Here is a 25,879-nt window from a genome sequence, read left to right on the forward strand (position 1 = left end):
TGAATCTAGCAGGAATATATAGCTGTGTGCTTAGCTGGATCACCACAAGAGGCTCATTATACAAACTGAAATCTGCATCAAAATCTTGCACAGTGGCTACTCTTACAATCAGAAGGGCTGCCACTGACAATTATTTTCATTATCGATTAATCTTATTTTTTTGATTAATTGATTCATCATCATTTTGGTCTATAAACCATCAAAACAGTGAAAAATGTCCAACACAGTTTCCTACAGTCAACAGTGACGTCATCAAAGGTCTTACAGTACTTTGTCGAAAAACAGCTCAAAACCCCTCAAAAAGATATTCTCAAAGATATTCTGTAATATAAGACAAGGAAAAGCAGCAAATACTCAAATTTGAGAACCTGCGTCCATCAAATTTTGCGAATTTTTACTTTAAAAAGGGCCTAAGTGATTATTCAATGATCATAATAGTTGCTGATTAATTTTCTGTCAATCAACTAATCAATTAATCGTTGTAGCTCTAATAATCAGCGAATTACTTTTAGTCATTTTGAGTATCATTCATGGCTAATGCTTGAAGAAAAGGAAAGTCATCCCAAAGAATAACTTGATCTGTTCCTTCTTCAGGCCCATCATTATCACATGGACCAAAAAAACACTGCTCCCTTGTCATCCCATCAGCTGCCATATTCTGGTAGCACTTTGGACTAAAGGATTCTTCTGTCTCCAAAAGGGGCTGTGTGGACTCAGATCGCAGGTAGACATGATGAGGCTCTTTGGGTGGCCTGCTTGTGCAAGCACCAGAGAAGATCACAGTAGCATAGGGAACAGAGTCGCTGTTTGAACCAGAGTAGCCAGGGATGAAGGGTGAACCACAAATGGAGTCTCCGAGATCACTGGTGTCCTCTGCACTGTTTAACCACAGGTCATCATCCTGTTTATTTAGTTTCATAGGTAGGTCCAGGAAGCTGAGGTGGGACAGGTATATTGGATTTGGCTCATCAGCGTCCAAGGAAAGGCTGGTATCCTGCAAAAGGAAAATACATTAGTCGTCAGTGTCCTTAAAGGAATAGTTTGACATCTTTGGGAAATGAGAAAATGACTCTACCTACTCATGACCCCCAGTTAAACCACAATGTGTTGTTACAGTATATTATACACTTCAGTTTTTGTATAGATTAAACAAATGTGATACAAAGTGTTAATTAGTGAGCTTTAGAGGTGCTGGTCTGCTAATTTTGTTTCCTGACCTGGGCATACTGTTTTCCCATGTTTCCAGTCTTTATGCCATGCTAAGATTTATGCTAAGCTAAGCTAAGCTACGAAGCTACATAGCTTCATACTGTATTTAGCATACTGACATGAAAGTGATGTTAAGCTTGTCATCTAACTTCATCTATTTACCAAAATATCAAACTATTCCTTTGAGTAATAATGTATAGGGCCTATACTACATCACTTTTTTCATGGAATTTTCAGTAGTAATTGATTTTTTGGCCACTTGTTGGCAACAGACTGTAAACACAAGATGGATATATTATATCATAAAGTTCAGTGTTTGCCTACAGTGAACTGACTACCTGGTGTATGGAAGTCCAATATTCTTCCTATTGTAATCACAAACTCCTGAGGGAACAATGCCCCACTATGTTCACCAGCTAGTTGCTAACTTTGTGTGTGTTTGGTGCTGGGCATGTAGTGTATAGCGGATTTATTAGAGCTTCTTCACTAAAAACAGCTGCCTGCTGGAGCTGGAAACAACCCTGATGAGAGTGGTGAGACTGTTCCAAAACAGTAAAGTTGCCAAAACAATGAGCTGAAAGATGCTTAAACTGTTCATAGAGGGGAACTCAGAGTTAGGTCATAATTTTCTGTGGGTTTGTCATTATGAGCGACACATTTCATATTTGATCCATTATTCATATAAAATATTGAGAAGTGCAGCATAACCTAAACAGGTTTTTATTAAATTAAACTATTACATCTTGCACTGGTTAATTTTCCATACCCGTGTTGAGTCTGAAGTCCATCTTTTGATGCTGCTATTTGCTGGATCTGGAACAGCTGGCCAGAAACGTACCTTCAGCCTGCAAAACACGATCAAAATGTACTGAGAATAAATGACATCAAAGCTCTGCAGCTTAACACAGTGTATCTATGGTTTTACCTTTTGTGGTTGGAGAAACAAGTCATGACAACAAAAATAATCATCAATGACAGTCCAACACCAGATGCAGTCACAATCATCACAACAGCAACCGCATCTGAGAAGAGAAAATACATAAGCTGAATGAAATATCAGATGTGAGAACACAAAATGTCTTAATCTCTCAGTGATGTTTCAAGAGAGCCACCGGAATAAAATGATACCAACCAAAGGGCTCAATTTCAAAATGAATTGTTGACCCATTCCGGCTCCCACTGAGTGTGCTAACCATCAGGAAAGCTTCGTATAGAGACAATGTGTTGAGGTCTCTGAGGATCACCCTCCTCTCCTCCAGGTCCGCATTCACCACTGAAATAACAGTCACACATCAGATAGTATCAAGTGCATAAAAATGTTTTAGACCAGCAAAATTAATGGTCTTGCACCTACCGTTAATGGGTCCCTTCTTATCCCGGTAGACGACTTTGTAGTTCTGGATAATTCCGTTCCTTTGATCTAAAGGTATTTCATCCCAGGTAAGCTCAATATGAGACTGCCATGTCTTCTTAATTCTTATTTTTGGGACCACAGATGGCGCTTCAAAAAGAAATATCATCATGGGTGATTATTACAGCTACAGTGGGTTTACTGAGCTAACAAAATTTAACATTGGATATTAACCTATGATTTGAAAAATCATTTATCTTCTATCCACAAGAGGGCATCGTCCTATCACACACCATCTCCTCCTGATAAATTGCACAATATATGTTTTTTTTAACTCATGTGGCAAACTCTTTTCTCACTTCTTCAAAGTTGACGCAGCCTGACTCCCACACCTCTGCCTGCTCTTTGTGTGATCCTCCTTGTGTCTTTGGTGACTTACCCTTTTGTCTAGAGTAGGCATTAACAGTCTGAGGAAGGCCTATCCCATCCTTAAACCTAGGATACACAGAGATCCCATAGGGCTTGTATGGCTCAAAGCTGCCTATTGATGAGAGTGAAGAGGTTAGAGTGGATCAGTGCCCATAAGCTTCTAACAGTGTGTACAGGCAGGTTGTGCACAAGAAAAAGAAGACCATGCATAAGAGTGAATTCTTGAGGTGTAGGATGAGCACCAGATTAGGAAAGTCAAATCAAATGTGAGTAAAATAAGAAGGACATGGTCCTTAAAACCTACAGTATAAATACTATAAAACATACCTGTTATGGCAAGGCTCGACTGGTTCCTGTCAGCAATTTCAAACTGGATGAGGGAAAGGTCTGTTTTTAACAAAGGTCTCCATTCCACCACATAATCGGTGAGAATTGAAGAAACCAGTCTTCTCCACTGGACCAGTAGGGATCTGTCATCTTGAGGAATGGCTCTAACGTCTGATATCACAGCACGATCTACAGACACAAAACACATAATGCACATTGTGTGAAAAATGTATCGTACCAGAGCCATTTTCTAAGCCAGTTTAAGCGTGTTTAAAGATGTCTGTGTTACCTTCAGGTTGGTAAATACGAACTTCAGTCGGGGGGGATTTCCCTGCTGCATTTACAGCACTCAGATACACTTTCTTTGCTCTCCCAGGGAGCTGGAAAGCACAGTAATTCCCTGTAGTAGAGCACACCCGACCCCTTTCAACTGGCACTTTTTGCAGTGAGACAATATATGACACATTTTGGCCATTGGCGCGGAATTGTTTTGATGGCTAAAACAGAAAAAAAAACAAAAAACAGAGTAGATATTTTAAAGGCAGACCTCACACACTCAACCACAGCTATAACAGTAAATATATCAGTTTGTGATGGGTGCCAAGCAACGTGTGTTATGTGTGTACCTTCCAAAACAAGTGTATGTTGAGTTGTTGGTGCGCGTGATTCCCAGATACCTTCATCCACGAGTTTAGGCGTCCAGTGGGAGCTGAAAAGAAAAAGACAGCTGTCAACTTTACAGCTTGTCAAAAGCCTGCTCTTCTCTTCTCACTCTCAAAGTAAAAGTTTTCTATACAAGACAGGTCTATGGATTCGCTGCCAGGGTGTGCAGCAAAACTCAATACATCAATTCAGTCTGTGCTATAGAGCAAAGCAATGGGAGATGTAGAACATGACATTAGCATATATTGAAAAGGCTAGGAAATGGAAGAAAAGGCGATAGATTGGAAAATGTTAGAGTGACTGATTGTGTCACTCTTAATTGATCTAAGCCCTACCACTCTCCAAGGTGACCCCAGACTGGCTGCTGCTCCATTCACTCCACGGACTTTGCTGGTATCTGACTCTGATCTGGGCAAGATACTGAGTCCCATGGAGGAGACGACACTGGTCCACAGGTCTCATTGGCTTGACACGGTCCACAAGGATCTAAAACATATCCCAGAACACACACATTATAAAAATATGACTCCCTGCACACACACACATCTCACCTTCAGACAGGTTGTATGGCCGCTTATAGCCACTGTATCAAAAGTTAATCTTAATAACAATAACCTTTCAGTTTATATGGACACTGGAATGATTTGTACTCACTGGTTCATTCCATTGGCTGCTGTCAGCGGTCTTAAGTCGGACTTCCAGGATCAGGTAGTAGCTATGCATCCAGGCCTGGTGCTGGGATAAACACCACCTTAGCTTTAGGCAGCCATACCTTTTAGGAACTGCTTCAACCTTCAGAATCTTTGGTTGGTCAAACTTTGCTGAAATAAAACAGTTACATATAACCAATTATTTTAGTTTTCCTAATATGTATAGAAAAAAAGTACAAATTGTATGAAAGCCAAAGCATACGTGACCATGAAGATCCGAAGGGACATGTTAAAAGATCAAATAAAAGATTTACTCCAGGAATCCAGGTAATTCAAATAAGACCTATGTATGATGAAATCCACGTTGGGCACATTACACAAACTCAGAGCTGCTTTAGGAGCACTTTAACTCTGCCAGAGGATGAAGTTCACATCGCTCCAGGATATGACTGGTAGCTGTATGCTGAATGCCACACACATAGAGGGTGTGGGATGTTTCTGCATACTTCATATCACTCTCATTATTGGCCTAGGTACACTGCATATCAACAAACCCTCAAATAACATGACATTATCCAGATTCTTCCTAGAATTTAATAAATATCCTTCTGAGGTATCTCCAGATTCTTGGGGTTTTGGCGCAGCTATTACTGAAATAATTAGAGTGCTATATCAACCATTATAATCAATTACTAAATACTGGAAAACAGTTGGTAAATAAAACTTTGATGGAGGTTACAGCTCACCTACAACACGCATGAAAAAACATTCAATAAAAACATGTTTTCTATAATCATCACCTGCACTGACAGGTTCCAATGTGATGGGTGCTGAGGTTGCCTCTCCAAGTTCATTCACAGCTTTCACATATATTTCCATGTCTGAGAACAGGACAAAGTCAGAGCGAGGGATTGTGTAGTGGTTGACTCCTGGTGGCAGATTGTAAGTGTGGTTCTCCTTTGATTCCCTAAAATGAGGAAATCATAATGTGGGAAATGCAGTGGTGCAACCCCACAGAAATATTCTGTGAAAAATGACACTTTAGATATTCCTGATACCAAAATGACATTTTCTTTTGCACAACTGTGACAGTGTATTTCCGAAAGATGTTATGTTCAGGCAGAATATTACCATATCTCTGTGAAGAGGATGTACTTCGTGAGGAGGTGGGTGTCCTGCTGCCTGGGGTCCCAGTTACAGGTCAAGGTATTTGGGGTAGTGAGGTTTGTCTGACAGCTGAGGTTTTGGGGTGCTGGTGGTGGATCTATGCATAAATACAGACTAAAAAGTTAGAGATGGTAGAGGTATTTGTTCACTTTTTTACTCCCAAATTTATCCCTTTGAATTTGATTCACTGACAGCTGAGGTTCTTTATTTTCAGGCTCCTGGTATTGTGCATGCTGGCTCACTGTCAAACTGTCACGGCTTACTTGACACTTGAATAGAACAGAGCCACTGTTGTTATTAGTAACACCTGTGCTTTTCCTACTATGACAAGTCCTTTTCAAAGCTGGAAAAGCAGAGATACAATTAATGACATTAATGATGGCTGAATCCCATTTAGTTTTTCCAAATTCATACTTCTATACTCTGGTATAGTGCATGATGGTTCACCAGTATGGCTTCATTGGACACTTAATGGAACTGAACCATCGTTAATGTAATCAGATCCACCTGTGCTTTTCCTGAAATGATCTATTGGTCTATTGGTGGTCAGTTCAAGTTTCACTAAACTAGGCAATGATATCTGTGCATCATATCTACAGAACTTCAGTTTTCAATTTTAAATTTGTAGTTTTTCTGAAGCCAAAGAATGATTAATCTTTGGTTTAGCATTTAATATGTGTCTATCCATAGATCCACCAAAATGTGTCAGATCTTTTAGATAAGGTGATGAAAAATTGAGCATTTAAGTTAATTAAAATGTTTAATTTAATATTTCATTTTCTCATTTTTATGTTGAGCGCACATGTAATACATGTAATGTTTCTCTTACTGCTTGAAAAGTTAAATGATCAAACATTTTTCACTGGTAACACATGGAAAGCGATATAGGCAAGATAATTTGATTATTAATGAGCAAACGTGTAATAGAAGTTGAAATCTCTCTCACATCCAGCTCTGATCTCCACTCCTCCTACTATTTGAATGGGTGAGGCCTGGACACAGCAAGTGAGGATTGCCTTGGTGTGATTGAAGCTTGGTATAACAACCTCGGAAATCCTGCCGTTCTCAGCAGCCACAGGGCTGCTGGGAAGAAAATGATCGCCAAGGCGCCACTCAATATGAACAGCTTGTCCAATGACCAGAGGGCAGTCATCTCTAATGACACAGGTGGCTGTGACAGGTGACCCCAAAGGCACCGTTGAGCTGGACGTCTGGACCTTCGCACATGGCTGTATGTCATCCTCTAACAATGAGAAAATTAATTTAAATCACAGGGTTGTCACAAATCTGGCATGTTGAAGAGGATAATTATTGGAAATGTCTGGTGTTTTGTAAATGATAACTATTATAAAACCGACAGAAGCTTTATATTCAATTTTGACAGTATCCAAGAAAGAGGGCAGAAGGTGTAATAACAATTGTCTTTGTGACTGCTGGTTAGGTATTTCCATTTAGATTTGCTATTTCACTCTGAGAGCAACACTCACTGTTTCTGGCTCCATTCACAAATGCCACCAGCATGACAATCACTGACACCCATGTGGATATCATGATGATAAAACCTGTTAGGCAGCAAAAATGAAATACATTATTCTCAAATTACAAACTTCCTTGCCCTATCAAGACAACATTTGAATTGCCCTTCTTTCAAAGTGGCACACTGCGTTGTGCGAAGGAGGAACTGAGAGTGATAATGTCTGGCGTTTGAAAAGACATCATCAACGTGTTGTTTCAAGTGTTTGGTATGGCAGGCTGATGTGATCTCCATAATGCATGATATTTCAATATAAACAGACAGCTAGAGAATGCATTCACAAAACTATAGCAATGAATAATCTGCAGTGCTACCTGTGTAAGAGCGCATGCAGAACAAACCCGAACACTGACACGTGACACACTCATGAATAATAAAAATTAACATTCATGACAGCTTAGGTCCACATTTATGTAACATTATTACACAGAGGATGTGGTATATAAATCCCTCCTAGTTGTTACAAAATGAAATTAAAATTCTCTGTGGTGAGAATAACCTAAATAGATATCACCAGTAACTCTCTGTACTCTTCTTACACCATTCAATTAGAGGGATAAAACTCCTCCAAGCAGAGAGAAAAATTGTAATTGCCAGTTGTTAGAAGGTAACCAGCCTTGTTGGGCATGCGCTCCACAGCTGATTGGTCATGTCTAATGAGCAGAAGATGGGAGCTTGTAAAATAAGCAGATGGGAGCAATTCTCTAGCATATTGCACTTGTGATATTAAGTCAACAACCTGCTTCTTAAATTCAAGAATCAGTTGGGATCACATCACATTTATTAGCACCGGTGGGAGGGAGTTTTTGAAATACTCACCATTCCACAAACATGAACGTTTAAAAATTCATTGAATTCTGGTTCCCAGTTCACAAAGCATCACCAACAACATGATGTGAAGGCCTGTCTCTCTGTGCTGTATAGGAGGAAAGACAAAACTATTATTAGTCTGGAATAGCGCTAAAAAGATTTGTCAATTAATTAATGAAACTGACAGAAAATTATTTGGCATGTATTATCATATGTTGAACACCAGATAACGTGAAAACTTGACATATTGTGTTAAAAGACTTCACATCATGTGTGACACATTTCATGATTGATGTTTTCACATTAGTACATGTGATTTATCACGTGTGAAAGCATTTCAATGTGATGAAACATACAAACGCACATGTGGTTTTTGGGCTTATGACATCACTTTTGAAATATATTTCACGTATTTCACATGTAAGAGCTGGATTTTTTTTAGACTGATTTCACTCCCATATATGGCTTGTTGTTACTTCTCAAATGTGATGATTTGCTGTGTAAAGTTTTTGTCAATTGAACATGTTTCATGGGTCGGCCAAAACAAAAATTTTAAAGATGTAACTTTAAAAGCTCTGGAAAACTGTGATTAGCACTTTATCATTTAACTTTATTTTATTTTAAACTCACTACACCAATTAACATACGTTTTTCTTTTAATATGTATTTATGACACAGTACAATCATACATAAAAAAAGAAATACAAATAATATATACACAGTGTATATTTCCCTTTATTTCTTTATTTTTATTTGGGCATTTTAAATCTTCAATACGGAGTATCAAGCTTACAATTCATTTTTAAGTGCTACTAATTAAGTGGTACTAAAGGTAACTATTAAATGCAACTAAGAACTAAACAGGGAGGAAATCTCTCAAGTGCTATCTGACAGTATAACTGACCCTTATTGATTTCTACACCAGAAATGCATTTCACACAACATACATGTAGACACACGCTCACATGCACATATATACACACACATGTCCAAAGAGCCAGTAACTGAACCCACAACGTTGAGAAACGTCCTGTGGTCTGGTCTTGTAAAACTTGGTCTAGGTTGAGCACCTGAAGAATCTTGAATCTATTAATTATTCAGGCTAAAACACACAGGCGATTTCTACAACTGTATCGCCAATAGACTCTTGAGTGTTTAATTCAATGTAAATAGTGACGATTTGTTATTAGATTTCCAACTATCCTGCCTTCCATGTACTTCTGGTCTAGAACACTGCTACCTTTGGGTGGCAACGGTACATCAAGGCAATCAAATCGCAAGCAACGTCATAAGATGACGCGAGGTATTACTTTAAAAATGTGTAACTTACAGGCAGATCGCTGTCTTCAGTCCACAATAACCTGCCTTTTGGTGAAGTCTGTGCTAAAGAGATGTGAGAAAAATGGAATTTCTTATCAGCCGTGTGCATAAAGGCTGCTCTCCTTTTTAGAATTCCTGCTTACCTCTAACAGGCAATTGCCCTCGGTTCTGACAAAGGGCAGTAGAGAGTGAGGTAAAGAAAGAAAGAAAAAATGCTATTAAATTTAGAGTGTGTTTTGTCAACAAACACAGTTTGATATGCTTAAAATGAAGACAGGAGTGGTTATTTTCACTGTATTGGCCAATTATCTTCCTAATGTATTGATACAAATTTGTTTTCTGGATTAATTTTTGTTTATCAGTGAGTCATGTCACTACGAGTAGAGACACATTTTGCTATAACCACCATATGTTTCCTTTCCCGTTGCTGTTGGGGGTTACAAAATGCCCACTTTCATGATTTAGCAATATCCTTGACATAGAGTGCAATGACAAACTTACCACTATTTCCCCCTTTTGGTCTTATTTCCCACACTACGCTGTGTAATTTAAATAAAGAATTTGGAGACAGTTAAATGAAATTTAGTTTTCATATTTAAACATTTAAAAATCTTAGAGCAGTTCCCTCAATCTCGGGCAAACTGATCTTTGTGTCAGCAGTTGTAAAACTCTCAAAATCTAAAAAGGAGGAAAACAATCTGTTTCACATCCTCTTTTTCAATGGATGACAAGAACAGAAACATGTTTTCCATAACTTAACATGCTAATGCTACTTCAATAGTGACACCCGCAACATTAGGAAAACAGTCAAAATGACAAAACAACCGACAAAACACTGTCAGAGTTATTATTTGCAAAAAAACAAAGCTAAGAACATTACTGAGTGTTTCCTATCTCCTATCAATATGCCTAAAAAGCTTTAATAACTTTTCATTTGACACTTCTTGAGCAATACACTTTAAGTACTTTCACTTTAAAAGGAGTTTATCATCTTGGAATTCTGAAAAATAAAATCGAAATATTTGAGGATCCTCTATAACAGTAGTATTTCATGTTTTCAAAAATTTGCACTGGCATTTTTAGAAAAGGAAACTACAAAAAATATGTGGCAAAAGCGCAATACTGAATGGCCTGATTTTAAGGATGATAAGCGAGAGTTTTAAATAATATTAAGTTGATAAGTCTTTAAGATAATCAGGACGCAACTATCTAGCGTGAACCTATGTCATTCAGAAACGAGTTTTGTGAAGTTTCCCTTTTCAATGTGGCACAACTATCAAAATGAAAGGAACAGCAAGTTGCTTGATGTGAAGATAAAGGAGAGCCATCAGAGAGGCTTGCCACTCACCACAGCAGCTGCAGCAGACCCAGAAAGACGAGAGGCTCTCATCAGCCCGGATAGATCTAGATGAAACAGTGTGGCTTAGTGCAGCTCAGATTGGAGGACATATGCGTGTTAACCAAGCAACAGCAGCAGCAGCAGCAGCAACAGCAACAGCAACATCCTTGTTTTGAATTTGTGAAACTATTTTCCAGGAAGAAACACATGACTGATGGGGCCCAGTTCTGGGAAGGAATAGTGGGGGCTTTCTTGTAAGAAATGAGTTGGACAGTTCAACTAAAATCGGGAACAAATTTTTTAATTCTTTACAGGTAATAGTAGATGTTTATTTATTGTGTAGAATATATAGCCATTCTGATATGTTATGAGAAATGGGAACAGTTCAATAATTAAACGTAAATCTCTGAACATGTGAGGTGTCTGGCCTTTGGTTGTATGAGAGTAGGTAGGTATTTCAACTTTATTTGATGGTCTTTTCCCATTAAGTGTTAATATGGAGGCTGTCAAATGCCCTGCAACATGACTCCAGGGAGCCTTCTTGAAGAATGCAATAAGTCTGGTTCAGACTGACCGACCTCTCTGCATTGAGTGTGCCCCTTGAAGTAGCAGATCTGCTGTATCATAGAGGCTGTCTTAAAATGCACTCATCTCCTTCTCCGTGCCTGTCCGAGCCTTTGTCAGCATGGTAATAGAACAAGCTCTTAAATGGGATTGTAAACTGTGCCTTGACCCCCCAAGGGCACTTGAAACTACTTGCCATGTCACATTTATTAGCTTATTAAATTGTAAAATGATTCTCTGTCTGAGGCCTCATTTCAAATGGTGTGCAAGGCGAGCCAGTTAGGTCACCCACTCAACTTTTAATCTAACAGCTGTATCCCTGCTCGGTCACTCTATCGTCCTCAAAAACATAATGGAAGCTAACTGTTAATCAAGAGGCTGTTGGAGGAAGTATTAAAGACATGCAATGGTAGGTTTCTCAATAGGCGTCAACGGGAGAGAAGAAAAGCAGCTACTAATTAAAAATACATTAACTGGTTATCGTGCGTTGACATATTTTGCTTGATCTTTTTTTCCTAATCAGCAGTAATGAACGAAGTGTTCTCCATCCACTGGGTATTACATACTACATTTCAGTGAGCAGTAAAATTAGCTGAGGGCCCCTGAAGCTAAGTTGAACCGATGGAGCTTTGCTAGGTTTGATTATGGTTCTTGTACTGTACTTAATAGAATGCTGTCTCCTCTTTAGATTCTTATTCACATTAGAGATGTGACTAACCCCAAATTAGTCACTGCTGGAAATATCCTCTCATATCTATCTACTATTATGCAGAGAATTACAGTAGTTAACTGCAATCACAACTGCTGTAATCATGGCTTCTGTTAATCATGGATGCATGACATTCAGATCTAAAAATAGTTAAGTCCTGCTTTTTAACTGCTTTCTGTTGAAACGATGCCATCCTACTACTCCACTCAACCCTAAAAGTCAAAATCAATATACTGTACCCAGGGTTTAATGGTGAAGTAAATTACACATTGCATCTATAAAGGAAATAATTGTTTCTCTAACAATGCATGAAAGTGTTCTCAAATCAGTCCTATGACCTGAGAATTATCAGCCAGAGATATTTATGTGCTATTAAACACTCAATACCCGCCTCACAGCTGTAATTACTGACCAGACCTGCCAGAACTGGAGGTGTTCGCCTTTGAATAGTATACTTTTGAGTATCATAAAATGAAGGACCCCTGCTAGGAAACCTGAGCCATCACATTAACACATTTTAATGGAATACAACAAAGAAAAATTTAAATTGTACATCAGTCTGTTAAGGCTGAGTCATATGTTTATCAATCAAGTATGAAAAAGGTAAACTCTTTTAAAATAAAATAAAAATATGTGCATGAAATGTTCTGAATACATTTTTCTCAGTAAGTATAGTTGCATTTAAAATATATGTATTTTAATTTATTTTATCAGACAACAATCAATTTATCAGATTTGTGGGGAAGAAAATATATTTCACAACACAGTGAATTTAATTAAATAATTGAAAATGCATTTTTGAAACAGTAGTTTGACAAAAAAAGGTCCATTGATTTGCTTTTTCCAGAACTTTAAACCATGAAATAATCGTGACAACTGAGTAAACTCTCTTTCCATTAAGAAAACTGTGAGATATGGTTTCAAGCTCCTGAAAAAGCTAATAAATGGACCATGAGTCAAGATTTTTTGTCAAAATATATATAAAAATGTATACAGTACCTACCTTTGAATCTGACACATAGCCTGCAGTTAAAATTCAGATATGTGCTGTACTTGCTGCCCATATTATCAAAACTCCCAGATGGAGGAACCATATGTCCTGAAAAGTGGCAATAAGGATGGTGCATGTGATTAACCTTCTGTTCCCATTATCACTGTTACAATCATAACATGTGTATGGATGCAGCTTGCAAATGTGCAGAGCAAAGTGTCCTGTTATATGTATTCAAATCACACAAATGTATGAAAATATGTACAGGTGCCACTCCAGAGGGATCCAATCAATCCTGTAATGCAGCTCTATTGTAATGAGTCAGCATCAATTAAATAAGATACATCCTGATTCAGTCATGAGCTTAATCATTTGTCATATTCAACACTCACACTGGATGATGCTTAATGTGTCTCCATAATCCAGAGTTGTACACCAAGGAATGTGGCCTCTTGCGCTTCGCTGCTGTTTCCACCATGTGGGTTGGTCGAGAGAGAGAGAGCAAGACCCTGGCAGAGAGGGAGAGAGAGAGGGAGATGGGGAAGAGGGTCAGTCAAGCTTCGACTCACGCTCTTGCACCCAATCCACTCCTATCTAGTACCTGTCACACGCTGGCTGCAAAATGGAATTGACTATTGATTTCCCCCTTACCACCATCCATGCTTACCACAGGTCAGTTGTGCTGGCAGGCTATAGTGGGTTCACAGAGAGCCTGGTGTGGGACATGAAGAGGAGAGGAAAGGAACACGAGAAGTAAAAAAAAACACACACACACATTACAACACACACATAGACAGACAAGCACAGACACATATTCTTATTTACCACAGTATTTTACTGGGCTTGTTTAAAGGAAGAAGAAGACGTGTGTTACAATATGAGTAATGAAACACACCCAGAACATGGCAGAGTTTTAATAAACTCAAGGTGGGATTTTTGTTTGTGTGGCAGAACAAGTGGAATAAGCATATTCTGTATGAAATATTGTTAGGATTTGTGAGGATAGTGGTTGTCAATTTTTTTGGCCTATGAACCTTAAAAATAGAAAATTTATCAAGTATTGTTTACTTATGACCCCTCATCACAGATTATAGCAAGCATGGCACCATTTTGTTCTGCTTGGACTGTATAATTTCAGTGATTTTCATTTTGTTGCCTGAAGAAGTGAAAGTATCCAGTATTTCACAAGAAGGCAAAATTGAGGGAAAAGTCAGAAAAATACACTTAACTTTGTGTAACAGAATTTTTTTTTTTCTTTCTTATCTGTTGACCCTTGAGATTTATTCTGACCTGCAGGTTGGGAACCAATGAAAAAAAACAAGCATTTTTTTAAAAATGCTTTTACAGATACAAGCTTCATGAATACCATTCAGAGAGCTTATCACTGATCTGCAGCTACTCAGGAATATATATGAGGCTGATTTGTATACATATGAAAGTCCCTGAGCTTTAGGATTGCAGTCTCGTGCTGAGGAGGTGTTTGTTAGTCTCTTCTTGAAGGCATGAACACTACTTGATGCAATATCTCCAATGACAGCAGGGGGAAGGCTGTTCCATGTTGTTACAGCAAGTTGTATGAGAGTTATTTGAGAGTGTTGTTTTTTTCCATGTCAGAAATCAGTAGGAAGTGGGCCTCACCACAGTATGATGACATTTAGGTCATAAGTTGTATCTACAGTAAATCATGCCAAGTACCACATGCTGCGTGGTGGCCGTGGCAGCCTGGTTTACTTCTGATACACACTGACAGATTCTGACATCAACAGATGGTGAAAACAAGCACTGATATTTGCCAGAGCATAGTCTGCAATAGATTTTCAGAGCGACAACACCACCATTTCCACCTCTCAGAACAAGTTAGCCAAGGTCGTATTGGGCTTGAACCCAAGGGTGCATGTTGGCAAACAGCAAGTCCAACAGCTCGGATGGCTACCCTTGAAGGATCGAGCTGTATAACTACAGCTCAGTGTAGTTCATAATATTTTTACCAACAGAGACCCTGAGTATATGTCAAAGACCACCTTTGTAGTGTTGGGGGAACTCATGCCCACCAGACTAGAGCTAGTGTTGCCAACTTGTGCTTGCTGAGGCTTAATACCAACATGGGTGCTTTTTCTTTAAGGTTTCCAAAGTACCAGGACTTGTAAAATGTTGCTTTTGCATAATAAAGAAATAAGAAAATAAGATCAAATCACAGCTTATGGGAAACTTGGAAATGTGAGCTTACAATTCTGGATAGAATTTGTATGCAATTTGTTATAATTTATGTTTTAGATGCTTAATTTGGAGTGATTTTATTGATAATGACATCAGTATTTATTGTGTTAATTTGTTGGCAGCCATCTGGACTTCTGCATATTAATATTTTTATATCAAGGACCACAAAGACTTTATTGTATCATCCTTGACATGCTTGTAGTTCGGTGTGATTTAATGCCCTCCTTCTTGAGAGGCCAAATAAACAAAACTGTCCAACAAATGTCAGAGCACACTACCACAGAGAGATATTCAGTCCTGTAACTGTATAACCATGCACTGATAAAGTATGCATGGGTTGTCTAAGATGTTCATATCCATACTTCAGACTTTATAAAGACATTTAGGTGATTTTTTTTTGGAAAAAAAAATTATGTAGTCTAAAACCAAGCAGTGCAAGCATCACTAAGCACTTAGTTGAGCACCACCACTTTCTTCGTAGGCGCTATGAATTTTTATTGTGTTGGTCTGTGGACAATGATCCAACTGAAATAAAATATAAACTGGTCTGGTGGACCATTTTGTTGGATTCTGTTGGGGATGCCAGCACACAGGGAGTGCCAGCATGTGAAACCAGAAAGCTTGAAACTTATTTAAAGATAAACTGAAACAATCGATGCCAACCAGAACCAGAGGGCTGTGACTGTTGTAGTTGTTGCACTGTGTTTGTGTGTTCATTAGTGTTACTTTTCTGTGGCTGCTGATTGCTAAATGTGCCCAGTATAGCTGCTGCTTTATCTACTAGAGCTACAGTATTTTGGACATGTTCATTGTTTTATATGTCCCTTTCAAACAACACAAACTTACCCATTGCTCAAGGTTGAGAAGGACTATGCAGTGCCTCAGTGTTTGCACATTTCTCAGGCAAGCACAATTGCTCTCTGCAGACAAGATGAAGAGCGTAGACTTGCAGCCAAGCTGGGCTAGTCTAAGGGTTTGCAGCTGAAAAACCTCATGCACAATGCATAGTGGTGCAGGATGTATCGGCTGTGAAGCAGACTCTTTTAGCAGGGGAATTTTTCAGTGAACTATAGACTGACATCAGCACTGACTGGAGGCCAACATATATAATGAGTGGGTAAATGTTTGTTTATACAAAAAGACAACATAATGCATGGTTATATAATTACAGAAGGTGTAAATGATATCATGAGAATGTGTAAAATATGCAAATAACAAATTACCTGTTCAATTTTTGTTGAAACTTTGTCAGATTTTAGTTGAGACTGTGTCCAACATGTGGACAGTTTGTTATGGGAAATAATATGGGAGAACATAATAAGCAACAGAACAATGCATAGAGGTAGATCATCACCTCTGCTGCTTCAAAAATGACCATGCAGTTAAATAAAAATGCCTCATACACTGCCTTAACAAGCTGCACCTTATAAGCTTTACAGAATTACTATTTATTGTGTGGACTTGTGCTGGACTGCATTATTATTTGACATGTATAGTAATTGTTGTTTGACCACCATGTTTAGATAAAAAGAAAATAGTTCTTGATGTTTTTCATCCGAGTGAATCAATGCTGGGATGGACACATTGTCATGTGCTGTAAATGAATCCTATCGGTTCACTAGGTTATACTGCTCTCCCCATGTGGAATTTGTTGTCAGCCATCTTATCTGACTCTGTTTAAAAGTTGAATATACGTAACTGCACTGCAAGGGACGGGCCCTGATATGAAGAGATGTCAGATTTATTTGTCAGTCACTTTATGCTAATAAACCTCCTGTCTCACATGTTGCGCCATCAGCAAGCTGCAAGCGATATGCTCTTGGTGTATTAAAGATCATCATCTTGGGTTTTACAGCCCACATGTTAACACAAAGTTGCTTCTTCTCTTCCTGCTTCTCTCACCATCCCCCTCCTTTCTCAAACTGTATATTGGGTCATTAAGTCATTGATCGAGGGTAAAGAGGTGAACGACGGCAGGATATATGTAGATGTAGATGTATGTAGCAATCAGTGACGGTGTGTTTTTACATGCACTTTGTCTTACATGTAATACTCTGATATCGAATTATTTTATGCAAGATATACTCAACTTTTAGATTTTGCATTTCGAATCATATTTCCAAATGTGTGGTGTCCAGATAGGATTTAAACTAGCTCCCTGCTGCTGCTGAACATTGTCTTCTTCTGCCCAACCTGACATTCTGTATGATATATGGCCCCTCTTGACTGCCTTCCGTGCCGCCTCCCATAAACAGTTGATTGCTTACTTTGTTCTGTCACTCATTTCCTTATTCACGTTCCTGGATGAGTGCTCATAAGCGGCTCATTCTCTGGCTCCTGATTGATTGATTTATGGGTCGATCAGTGGATAACCTTAACCGCCTAGCATTTCACACACTCAAACATCTTTCAGTGAGGAATCAAAGCCAGGGGTTGACATGTGAAGCATTTCTTCAATTAATCTTGCCTCACAACATCTACCCATGCTTCAAGTCCCTGTTCTGCTCAGGAACAAGTAGAGCAAAGATAAATGTTCAAAATTTGCTGATATAGTTACCCAAATTCAAAATGTAAAGCTGCATTTTAACACCTCATTTTCTCTATTAGAAATACCTGGCTGCCAGTAAAACATGCCGTCACTGAAAGGCTATTTGGAGAAATTAGCATAACCACTAGTAGTACTTGAAAACAACAGATTGTAAACAGATTATGGGATTTGTCAAAGGCTGACCTTCTGTTAAGCAGCACCTGTGTACAATGTGAGCCAAAAAGATATATACCTATTAGAACCAACAGATGGCACTCTGGTAACATTCAGATCTCACAGACATTTATGATGAGGAAAAAAAAAAAAAAACAACAAAAAAAACAAGCAAGGCACTGAGAATTATAACCATTTGTAAATTTTATGTTCAAGGAGAAACGTATGCTGTGAGTTGTTTTGCTCTCTGCTACAGGTGATAATGTAATGCAGGAGCTTCTACACAGAAACTGGACATTGAGATCAGAGGAAAACCACAAAATGGGCAGATTCACAAAATGCTTGCTTGTTAACTTGGAGAACTCTTCATAAGGACATGATTGGACAAGACAGCCAAACTATGTGTCAAAACCCTTTAGTTCACCGACTTCTTCTGTTTTGGGCCTGATTTTGGTTTTATCAGACGTCTAAGACCAGGGTTACCTTGAACAAATTGTTTGACATTGAGGCGTCTGTGCAGGGCCTGAGCAAGATGGCCAGGGAACCGAGTCCTTTCCAGTCTACCAACAGCAGGGCCTTGGCTAGTCACAGCACTGACATGGCCTTTGTTGGAGAAACGAGATGAACCAAAGAAAGGGATTTTTCTTCCCAGGCCATATCCAGTCAGTCCAGGACCCCTCTGGTAAGCGCCATGACCCCTGCTTTGAGGCAGGGTGAGTGCGCTCAGAGACATGCCATGTCTATTTGGGACAGACTCATCAACAACAAGGTCATGCTCATTGTAGACAAATGAGAGCGGCTTGTTGCGACCTTGAGGATCCCTATTCACAGGGTCAGACTGGCCTGGGGCTTCAGCACGTGTTGGAGGGGCAACATGCTTGACCTCCTCAAAATTGGACTTGTGGTTGCTAACAGACTGTCCTCTGGGAAAGCTGAGCCGTTGGTTAGTGGTGTATTCACTTTGAAAAGGAATGTAAGTGCCATGTCTCAGTAGAAATGTGGTTGATTCAGCATTCCTGGGGTCATCATGTTTATGTGTCCTGTCATATAAGGAGCTCACTGCTGGCTGATTTTGTTTGTAGTGGGCCATGTTAGGTGCATTGTTATAATAAGGGAGAGGCCATATTGTCCTGCGGTGCATCCCAAGGCGAGCTGGTCCTAACAGATCCGGGGCTCCGTGGACTCCAGGATAATCCAAACCCATGGCAGCTGCACGGGCTACAGCAGAAAAACATATCGAAGAATTAACTGTATTTATTCTGCTTGTTATTTCGCTGTTGTGAAATGTCAGATATACCTGCTAATTGGTAATTATAAGAAAGCAGTAACATCAATCAAAGTGCACTACATACCTCTCGCTGTTTTAGCACAATACACACCTCCAGCTGCCACAGAGTGAAGCCCAACAGTGCTGCAAAAAACAACAAACACTGTAAGCCAAACAGCACAGCACTGAGCAGCTATGATTGTTTTTTAACCACAGGAAACATTCAGGTTTAAAATACCTAAGAAAAACCACCACAGGTACAAACATCCTGCAGTTATGTCAGCATAAACTTCATGGCAATGCAATTACTGAAACACTTGCCCCTCTTGACTTCTTTTGCAGCCACTCTGACTGCCCAAAACGTCACCCTGGCTTGATTTACTAATTACAGACAGCTGGTTGTCATAGAGCCCAGAACCCAACCACTGAATCCAGTCAGCCACTGGCAAATTGCTTCATTACAGGCAATTAGTTAAAATGCTTGCTAGCAGCAGAATTCAAACAAAACAAGACGTTTTTGTTATTTTTCATTTTAGTGAAGTGAAACACACATTTAAAACATGGCAGTATGAGCAGTAGGGATAAGAGTCATGCAAATATTTATGGTTCACTGGGATATCACTACAATTTTGTCATTCCTTATTTATATAACACACTAAATTAAACCACATCAAAAGACATGTCTGAATAGGTTGGGGTAAAATAACATTAAGGTGTGTAAATAGGCTCTATTTTGCAACCTTAGCATAATTCATAACATCACCTCAAAAACTTTAAATTACCTGAACAGGTAGCTAATTAAAACTTCTAATTCACTAGACCTAAAACCATGATAATGATATACGATTTCCGCATGATTACCATAACCACCACAAATTTAAAATGATCTCATTAAGCTTGACCTCTTTTATTAAATGGTTCAAAGAACACAGAAAACATTTGGAGGCATACATACAGCAGTAACAGTGGGTAATGTTTCTTTTGTTTGTCGTAAACATGTACAATTTTATGACTAATTGAATCTGAAGGAGAAGGAAAAGAGGCACAATTAATAGTTTTATTTTAGAGAGAAAGGAGCAGAGCTTGGATTCCTGCAGCTGGGTATGTCTGAGCCGACAATGAAGCAGCTGAGAGCAGTGGAAGCATTTAATAATTCACCCAAATTATTTCTGTCAGGACTGACAAGCTAAACGGGGGCTTGATTTAATTCTGTAATTGCACGTTCACCTTTACCCTGAACCCATACTTTGGTAATTAATAGGCCCGAGCTTTATTTGAAGTGTGGCACGGCAAGTAATGGAATTCAAATTGCAGGTGATGTGAAACCAAAGATGTGAATGCCCGCTCGGCCAAGGTGCTTGTGTTATTTTCCCACTGCAGTGTCACCGGGGGGAGAGCGATGCCAAAAAGTGGCATCAACCCTCAATCAACCTACAGACCTAATCCTCTGCTCATGCACTTCAAAGACCATCTGTCTTTTGATAAGGATGGACTAGACTTGTCTTGAACTTTGACTTGTGGGTTTCTATAGGGCACACAGGCCTGATAAACAAACAGACATACACATTAAATCTCGTGGTGTTGGCTTGTCTATCCACAAAGCAATTGTATTTTGCCCTGTGCTGGCTGACATTTATAGGAAAAAAAAGTAGACCTATATCCCATGTGGAAGAGGTTGAATCGTTTGACATACACCCTCTGGAGGTAGGTGATGGTATAAGAGGTCAGCAACGGAGGATCAGTGCTCCACCTCTCATCCTCAGGGTGAGGATGAGCCCCCCCTTGCTCGGCTCCCATTGCCCCCACTGGGCCTCATTTGTGAAGAGCAGGAGGTCTGCGGTGTCATTTCCACAAGATGTTGACACAGACAGAGCAGCCTCACCGGTCTGCCGAATGACCAATGAACTCTGACACTGGAGTGACACAATGTTCCGGTAATGGCTGTTTCAGCCGAAAGGTGGCAAGTAATATGCCTGCTATTAGATTCCTGATGAAACCACTCACATTTGTTTTGGACTAATTTTCCAAACTCGTGTAAATATGTATCAGAATCAATTAGGCCTAATAATATACAGTCCTTAGAGGATTCACATCAAAGCACATAAGCACACAATCCAATTAAGAGTGTTTACTGTTTAGATTGAAATGCTCAGCGTTCCGCTCTTAAACCCAATCCGCATATCAGTAAACAGTATTTGCCAGAGTGTCTTTTCCAGTGGTTGTGTGTGGGCGTATGTGTGTGTTTGCACACGTGTTTGTATATGCAAGTCAAGACAGAGATAAAGAGTGAAAGTGTATGCATCCTCGCAATCTTTAATATGTTTTTGTGCATTTGTTTTGCATGTTAGTGTATCTTCAGGACTCCATCTCCAATGCAGCTGTTGTAGACCACAGGAGAGTTGTTACACTGTAGTTGCTATTTTAAAGTGCTTAATACTACACTGAATTTTCTTGTAGACAAAAAACTGCTAAAGGGAAAGTATGTACATTAATTCTGCGGCAATGTTTGTCATCTCTGATACAAGAGGACATAGTCAAGAAAATAAATCTACATCCACAGACTGTACATGTATATTTATATTCATAATCATTACATGCTAAATGTATATTGGTCAACTATATTATGTGGTTTAAACTGTGTAGGATGAAGAGCCTGGATAAGAGTTTTCTTGATGCTATAAGTTGCTATGTGAGCCTGGAGTGACATGGTGACTTACAGTATTGTTTTGAGAAAATTATATAGTAAAATTTTGTTCATGGTGATAGGTTTATGGAAACCTCCAGCAACCTCATGTTTCTGATGAATAAGTGCACAAGATTCTAGCAACCTTTATTTTCATGGGAATCACCAACAAATAGATGAATAAACTGGCAGGTAGTAAGTGTTTTACTGAATTTCAGGCTTCTTTTCCTTCACATTTCTACTTTCAATTGCTGTTTTCTCATTCTTCCTCTCACCACTGTGGACAACAGATACTGAACTCTTTGAGCTCTAGGGCTCAGGCTGCCTCCAAAGCACGAATAGCAATCAGCAGAGGGAGCGAGGGAAAGGAGAGGAGGAACAGAGAAAGAGAGAGACACACACACACACACACACACAAAGAGCAACAGTTTCTGTGAGAGAGATGGTCAAAAAAAAAAAAAAACACAGTGAGTGAAATATTGAATACGAAAAATGACAGAGAGTGATCGTGCATAAGAGGAAGCAAACCATTTGTTTCCACATTACTAAATTAGCAAGCCCTCCATTTCATCTCCTGTTCATACAACATTCATTATAGCGGCTTCCCTGCACCAGACGTGCTGAGCCTGCGATTTGAGACAACAATTAATTTTGGATTTTTTGGAGCCTGCTTTTCTCATCTTTTAACTAACTGAACATAGACTATTGGTTGCAATCTGTCCCTCTCTCCGGGCTTTCCGAAACAAGAAAAAAGTGACAAGAAGATGGTGTAAGGCCTTAAATATAATTAAAAATGACAGCGCCAGAATGGTTCTTTTAAATTCCATACCAATTAGGAAAAAGAGCAGTCAGCAAATATTGCTTGTGATATCCTGAACAAATGCCCCTCACGGTTGGTTCCAGCATGCAATGAGGTTGCATTGGGGACACAGTCACCTGTCAGGCCTCATTTGGATGTTGTGGATGCCACTTTGCATGGTGCTGTCCTAAACCATCTCCCCATGCTCTGCTCAGCGTTAGGGATTAATTAGTTATGTCTACTTCTACAGGGGCCGGGAAACCCAAGTAGGCTCGTCAAAAGAAAGAAGGAAGAGAGTAATAATGAATGGTGTCTTTTCTCAGTGTTTTGCTATCCAAGCAAAAGTTGTCCCCCTAATTCCCATGATGCTCAGCAGCAAAGTCTGACAAGTTGAACTGTGGCAGCAAATCAACATGAGCCGAATCCCCATGCAGCTCTATATGGTTTAAGTTTGATGAATTGATTATGAAGGTCAGTTTATAGTTTTACAGTCTTCACATTGTATACTTTCTTCAGTTCAATGTATTTGTGTATTTTACCATGGCTTTCATATACTGCATGTTTCCTACTACACATACTGTATGTATGCATTTAAGGTTTACTGTCTATATGTTTCATAAATACAGTGGCTCTCTCATTATTTTCACAATAATAATGATAATAATAATAGTTATTTCTGTTCCCTTGTCTCAAATTGGTTTTACTGTCTGTCCTATTTTGGGATTCAATCTCAGTTTTGCTCCAATTTAGTTGTCTTATTCTATATTGCAGTGTTTTGGATCTTTTGGACATTTGTCTTTTCAATATATTTGAACATATCAGATACAGATATGTTTTGATACACAGAACTTTGCCTGTGGTCGAAGCTCCATTCATTCTCTTTAGACAAAGTGAAGTGACTAACAGTGGGAGCACTTCTACAGCATAGATAAACAATACACTCTTCGGGTTGAATCATTAGTAAAAACTATTAGCAACTGTGTTAGAAAATCTCTGATTCTTTGATTTAAAAAAAGTCAAAGGTACAAAAGACTCGCAAATTGCTTTTCGGTGATAAACATCCAAACGTTCTGTTTCATGCACTGCTAATGGTGGACAGAAACTAAAGATTACATTTTTGTGGAAAGTAATGATACAATCTGCAGTTTAAAATCAATATACTTTTGTGTTCTGGGTCCATTTTCTATTAATTCTACAACGATAGTCCCATGTTTTGTTTACAACCGCAACAATGAAGTGTTTTTAATTTGCCACAGCTCTGATATGTGCCTCTGACTGCCTTCTTCTCCATAGCAATGGCAGCTGAGGCTCACAGGTGTTGGACTATTTGGAGCCTTCTGTCACATCCTATCTGGACTTTGTGTTTTTTGGACTCTTTGGGTCCTATCTTACACCCAGCGCAAAGCGATGCCAAGCACGACGCAACTGTCTGTTAGTTTAAGACCGACGCAGTTGTCATTTTCCCGTCCAGTGCCCACATTGTTTGATTAGCAAATGCACTTGCACCCATCAGAATGCCCATGGGTGTGTTGGTCTTAAAATAAGGTGTGGTCAGGAACATTGTTGACACTTTGCTATCTTGAGGCAGCAGAGAGCAATTGCGCTATTGACCAACAAGAACCTGGTCTGAAGTCAATAGCGCAGTGTTTCACTGTTATATGCTCCTGTTAATATGCGCCTACATAGGTGGGTGCAAGTGCACTTGGCTTTTATAGGGAATGGGAGATGACACTCTGATTGGTTTATTGTATGTTATGCCCAAAACACACCCATGATTAATTAGGAGACGACGGACAACCGCTTTGAACCATGTGCCTGGTGCAGTGACCAATTCTCTGCCGTTGAAATAGCAAAAGTGGATTTGGACACACCCTAAATGCACTTGCGCCATGTGCTTCAGACCGTGCGCTTTAGATCGTTAAAATAGGGTCCTTTGTCCTTCTGGTCATATGGTTTTGCTTGTTATGATTTGAGTGGTGGGTTTGGAGGACTGCTTTTGTCGTTTAGCTTGGGGTGTTGTGTACTTGGGTTTGTGTTCATGATTGTTCTTGGTCGGGTTGATGTGGGTTGTATTGAGAGTTTGTGTTCTCTGGGTTTTGGTTTTCAGTTTGCTCTGTGTTCCTGCACTCCTCCATGGCCTGTTTTTCTCTCCAGACCTGCCCTGCATTTGGACTCGTTAGCCCTGCCCTGCTCTGTTTTCCCCACACCTGCCCTGTGTTAGCCTCATCAGCCCTGCCCTGCTCCCTGTCTTTCCCCAGCCAATCGGCCCCCTGTCTGCTCACTCCCCTCTCCTGAGTTCTCCACCCATCTCCCCACCTGCACCTCATCTCCTCGTTAGTTCAGTTACTTTTAAGTCCTGGTTTTCTGTTCAGTCTTTGTTGGATCATTTGTTCTGTTTGTTCCGTGTTGTCATATTCTGTCCTTGACTGTCCCAAGAATAAGAAGGTTTTCGTCAACCCTGCTTGTCAGTCTCTGCATTTGGGTCCATTACTGCTACTCTATACTCTGTGACACCTTCCACTGCAAAACTGAAGAACAAAACATGATTACTCCAAAAGAAAGCTTAAATGTTTAAAACTATATAGTTGTATATGTTCGTTACATTACCCAGGAGAGTCCTGTGTGTCATTGTTAAGTAACAATGTGGATATCATTAGACATTTTTGAAATGGGAATATAGAATTGGGAAAAACCATCTTGGTACCACTTCACAACTGTCAAACTTTATACATCTTAGTAATGTCCATGGCTTGTTATGCTTCCATAGTTTAACTGGATTTTAATACTCTCCCTTTTTTTTTCATAGTGGCCGACATTGAACGTTTGTTGGTCAACTTTTAAACTTACACAGTCCACAGACCTCCCACTGGGGAACCCTACAGTAGTCTACGTATCCTGAATCCCATTGTATTCATATTCTCAATGTACCCACTTTAAATCATTTGATCTGGGTGTTTGTGGGTGATGACAGATGGTGACAGGCATTTCTCCTGCACAAGACATCAGTGATGAATAAGTAGTCATAGTGACGTCATGACTTGGCACTGAATTTATCCACTGCCATCAATCTAAGGCACTATCATAGTTATCTAACTTACCATCTGTGAAGTTCTGATTAGAGTTCAGGCAAGATATAAGGATGAATCTCG

The 25,879-nt window shown here is 39.4% G+C and overlaps 2 protein-coding genes across 4 annotated transcripts; both read right to left on the reverse strand.

Annotated features, from left to right (window-relative positions):
* Positions 1–391: 391 nt before the first annotated feature.
* Positions 392–10,960, reverse strand: csf3r (colony stimulating factor 3 receptor). Of its 3 annotated transcripts, none has more exons than XM_067600935.1 (18): positions 10,809–10,959; positions 9,471–9,518; positions 8,150–8,246; positions 7,284–7,358; positions 6,743–7,039; positions 5,761–5,893; positions 5,430–5,596; positions 4,634–4,800; positions 4,315–4,465; positions 3,943–4,025; positions 3,606–3,813; positions 3,317–3,505; positions 3,000–3,101; positions 2,564–2,710; positions 2,342–2,482; positions 2,135–2,231; positions 1,976–2,054; positions 392–994 (listed from the first exon to the last, which is right to left on the reverse strand). In XM_067600935.1, the coding sequence occupies exons 4-18, from the start codon at positions 7,345–7,347 to the stop codon at positions 509–511; spliced, it is 2,511 nt and encodes an 836-aa protein (XP_067457036.1). In that variant the 5' UTR covers positions 7,348–7,358; positions 8,150–8,246; positions 9,471–9,518; positions 10,809–10,959; the 3' UTR covers positions 392–508. The 3 variants fall into 3 exon arrangements, with proteins under 3 accessions (XP_067457036.1, XP_067457035.1, XP_067457034.1); XM_067600934.1 differs by having other exon boundaries at positions 9,471–9,523; XM_067600933.1 differs by lacking the exon at positions 9,471–9,518 and having other exon boundaries at positions 10,809–10,960.
* A 7,207-nt stretch (positions 10,961–18,167) lies between these two features.
* LOC137190578 (uncharacterized) lies at positions 18,168–19,618 on the reverse strand. Its single transcript, XM_067600123.1, has 3 exons — positions 19,487–19,618; positions 19,334–19,392; positions 18,168–19,199 (listed from the first exon to the last, which is right to left on the reverse strand). The coding sequence occupies exons 1-3, from the start codon at positions 19,513–19,515 to the stop codon at positions 18,397–18,399; spliced, it is 891 nt and encodes a 296-aa protein (XP_067456224.1). The 5' UTR covers positions 19,516–19,618; the 3' UTR covers positions 18,168–18,396.
* Between the last annotated feature and the right edge of the window lie 6,261 nt (positions 19,619–25,879).

The sequence above is a fragment of the Thunnus thynnus genome, chromosome 10 (genome assembly GCF_963924715.1).
Source record: "Thunnus thynnus chromosome 10, fThuThy2.1, whole genome shotgun sequence".
Lineage (NCBI taxonomy): Eukaryota > Metazoa > Chordata > Actinopteri > Scombriformes > Scombridae > Thunnus > Thunnus thynnus.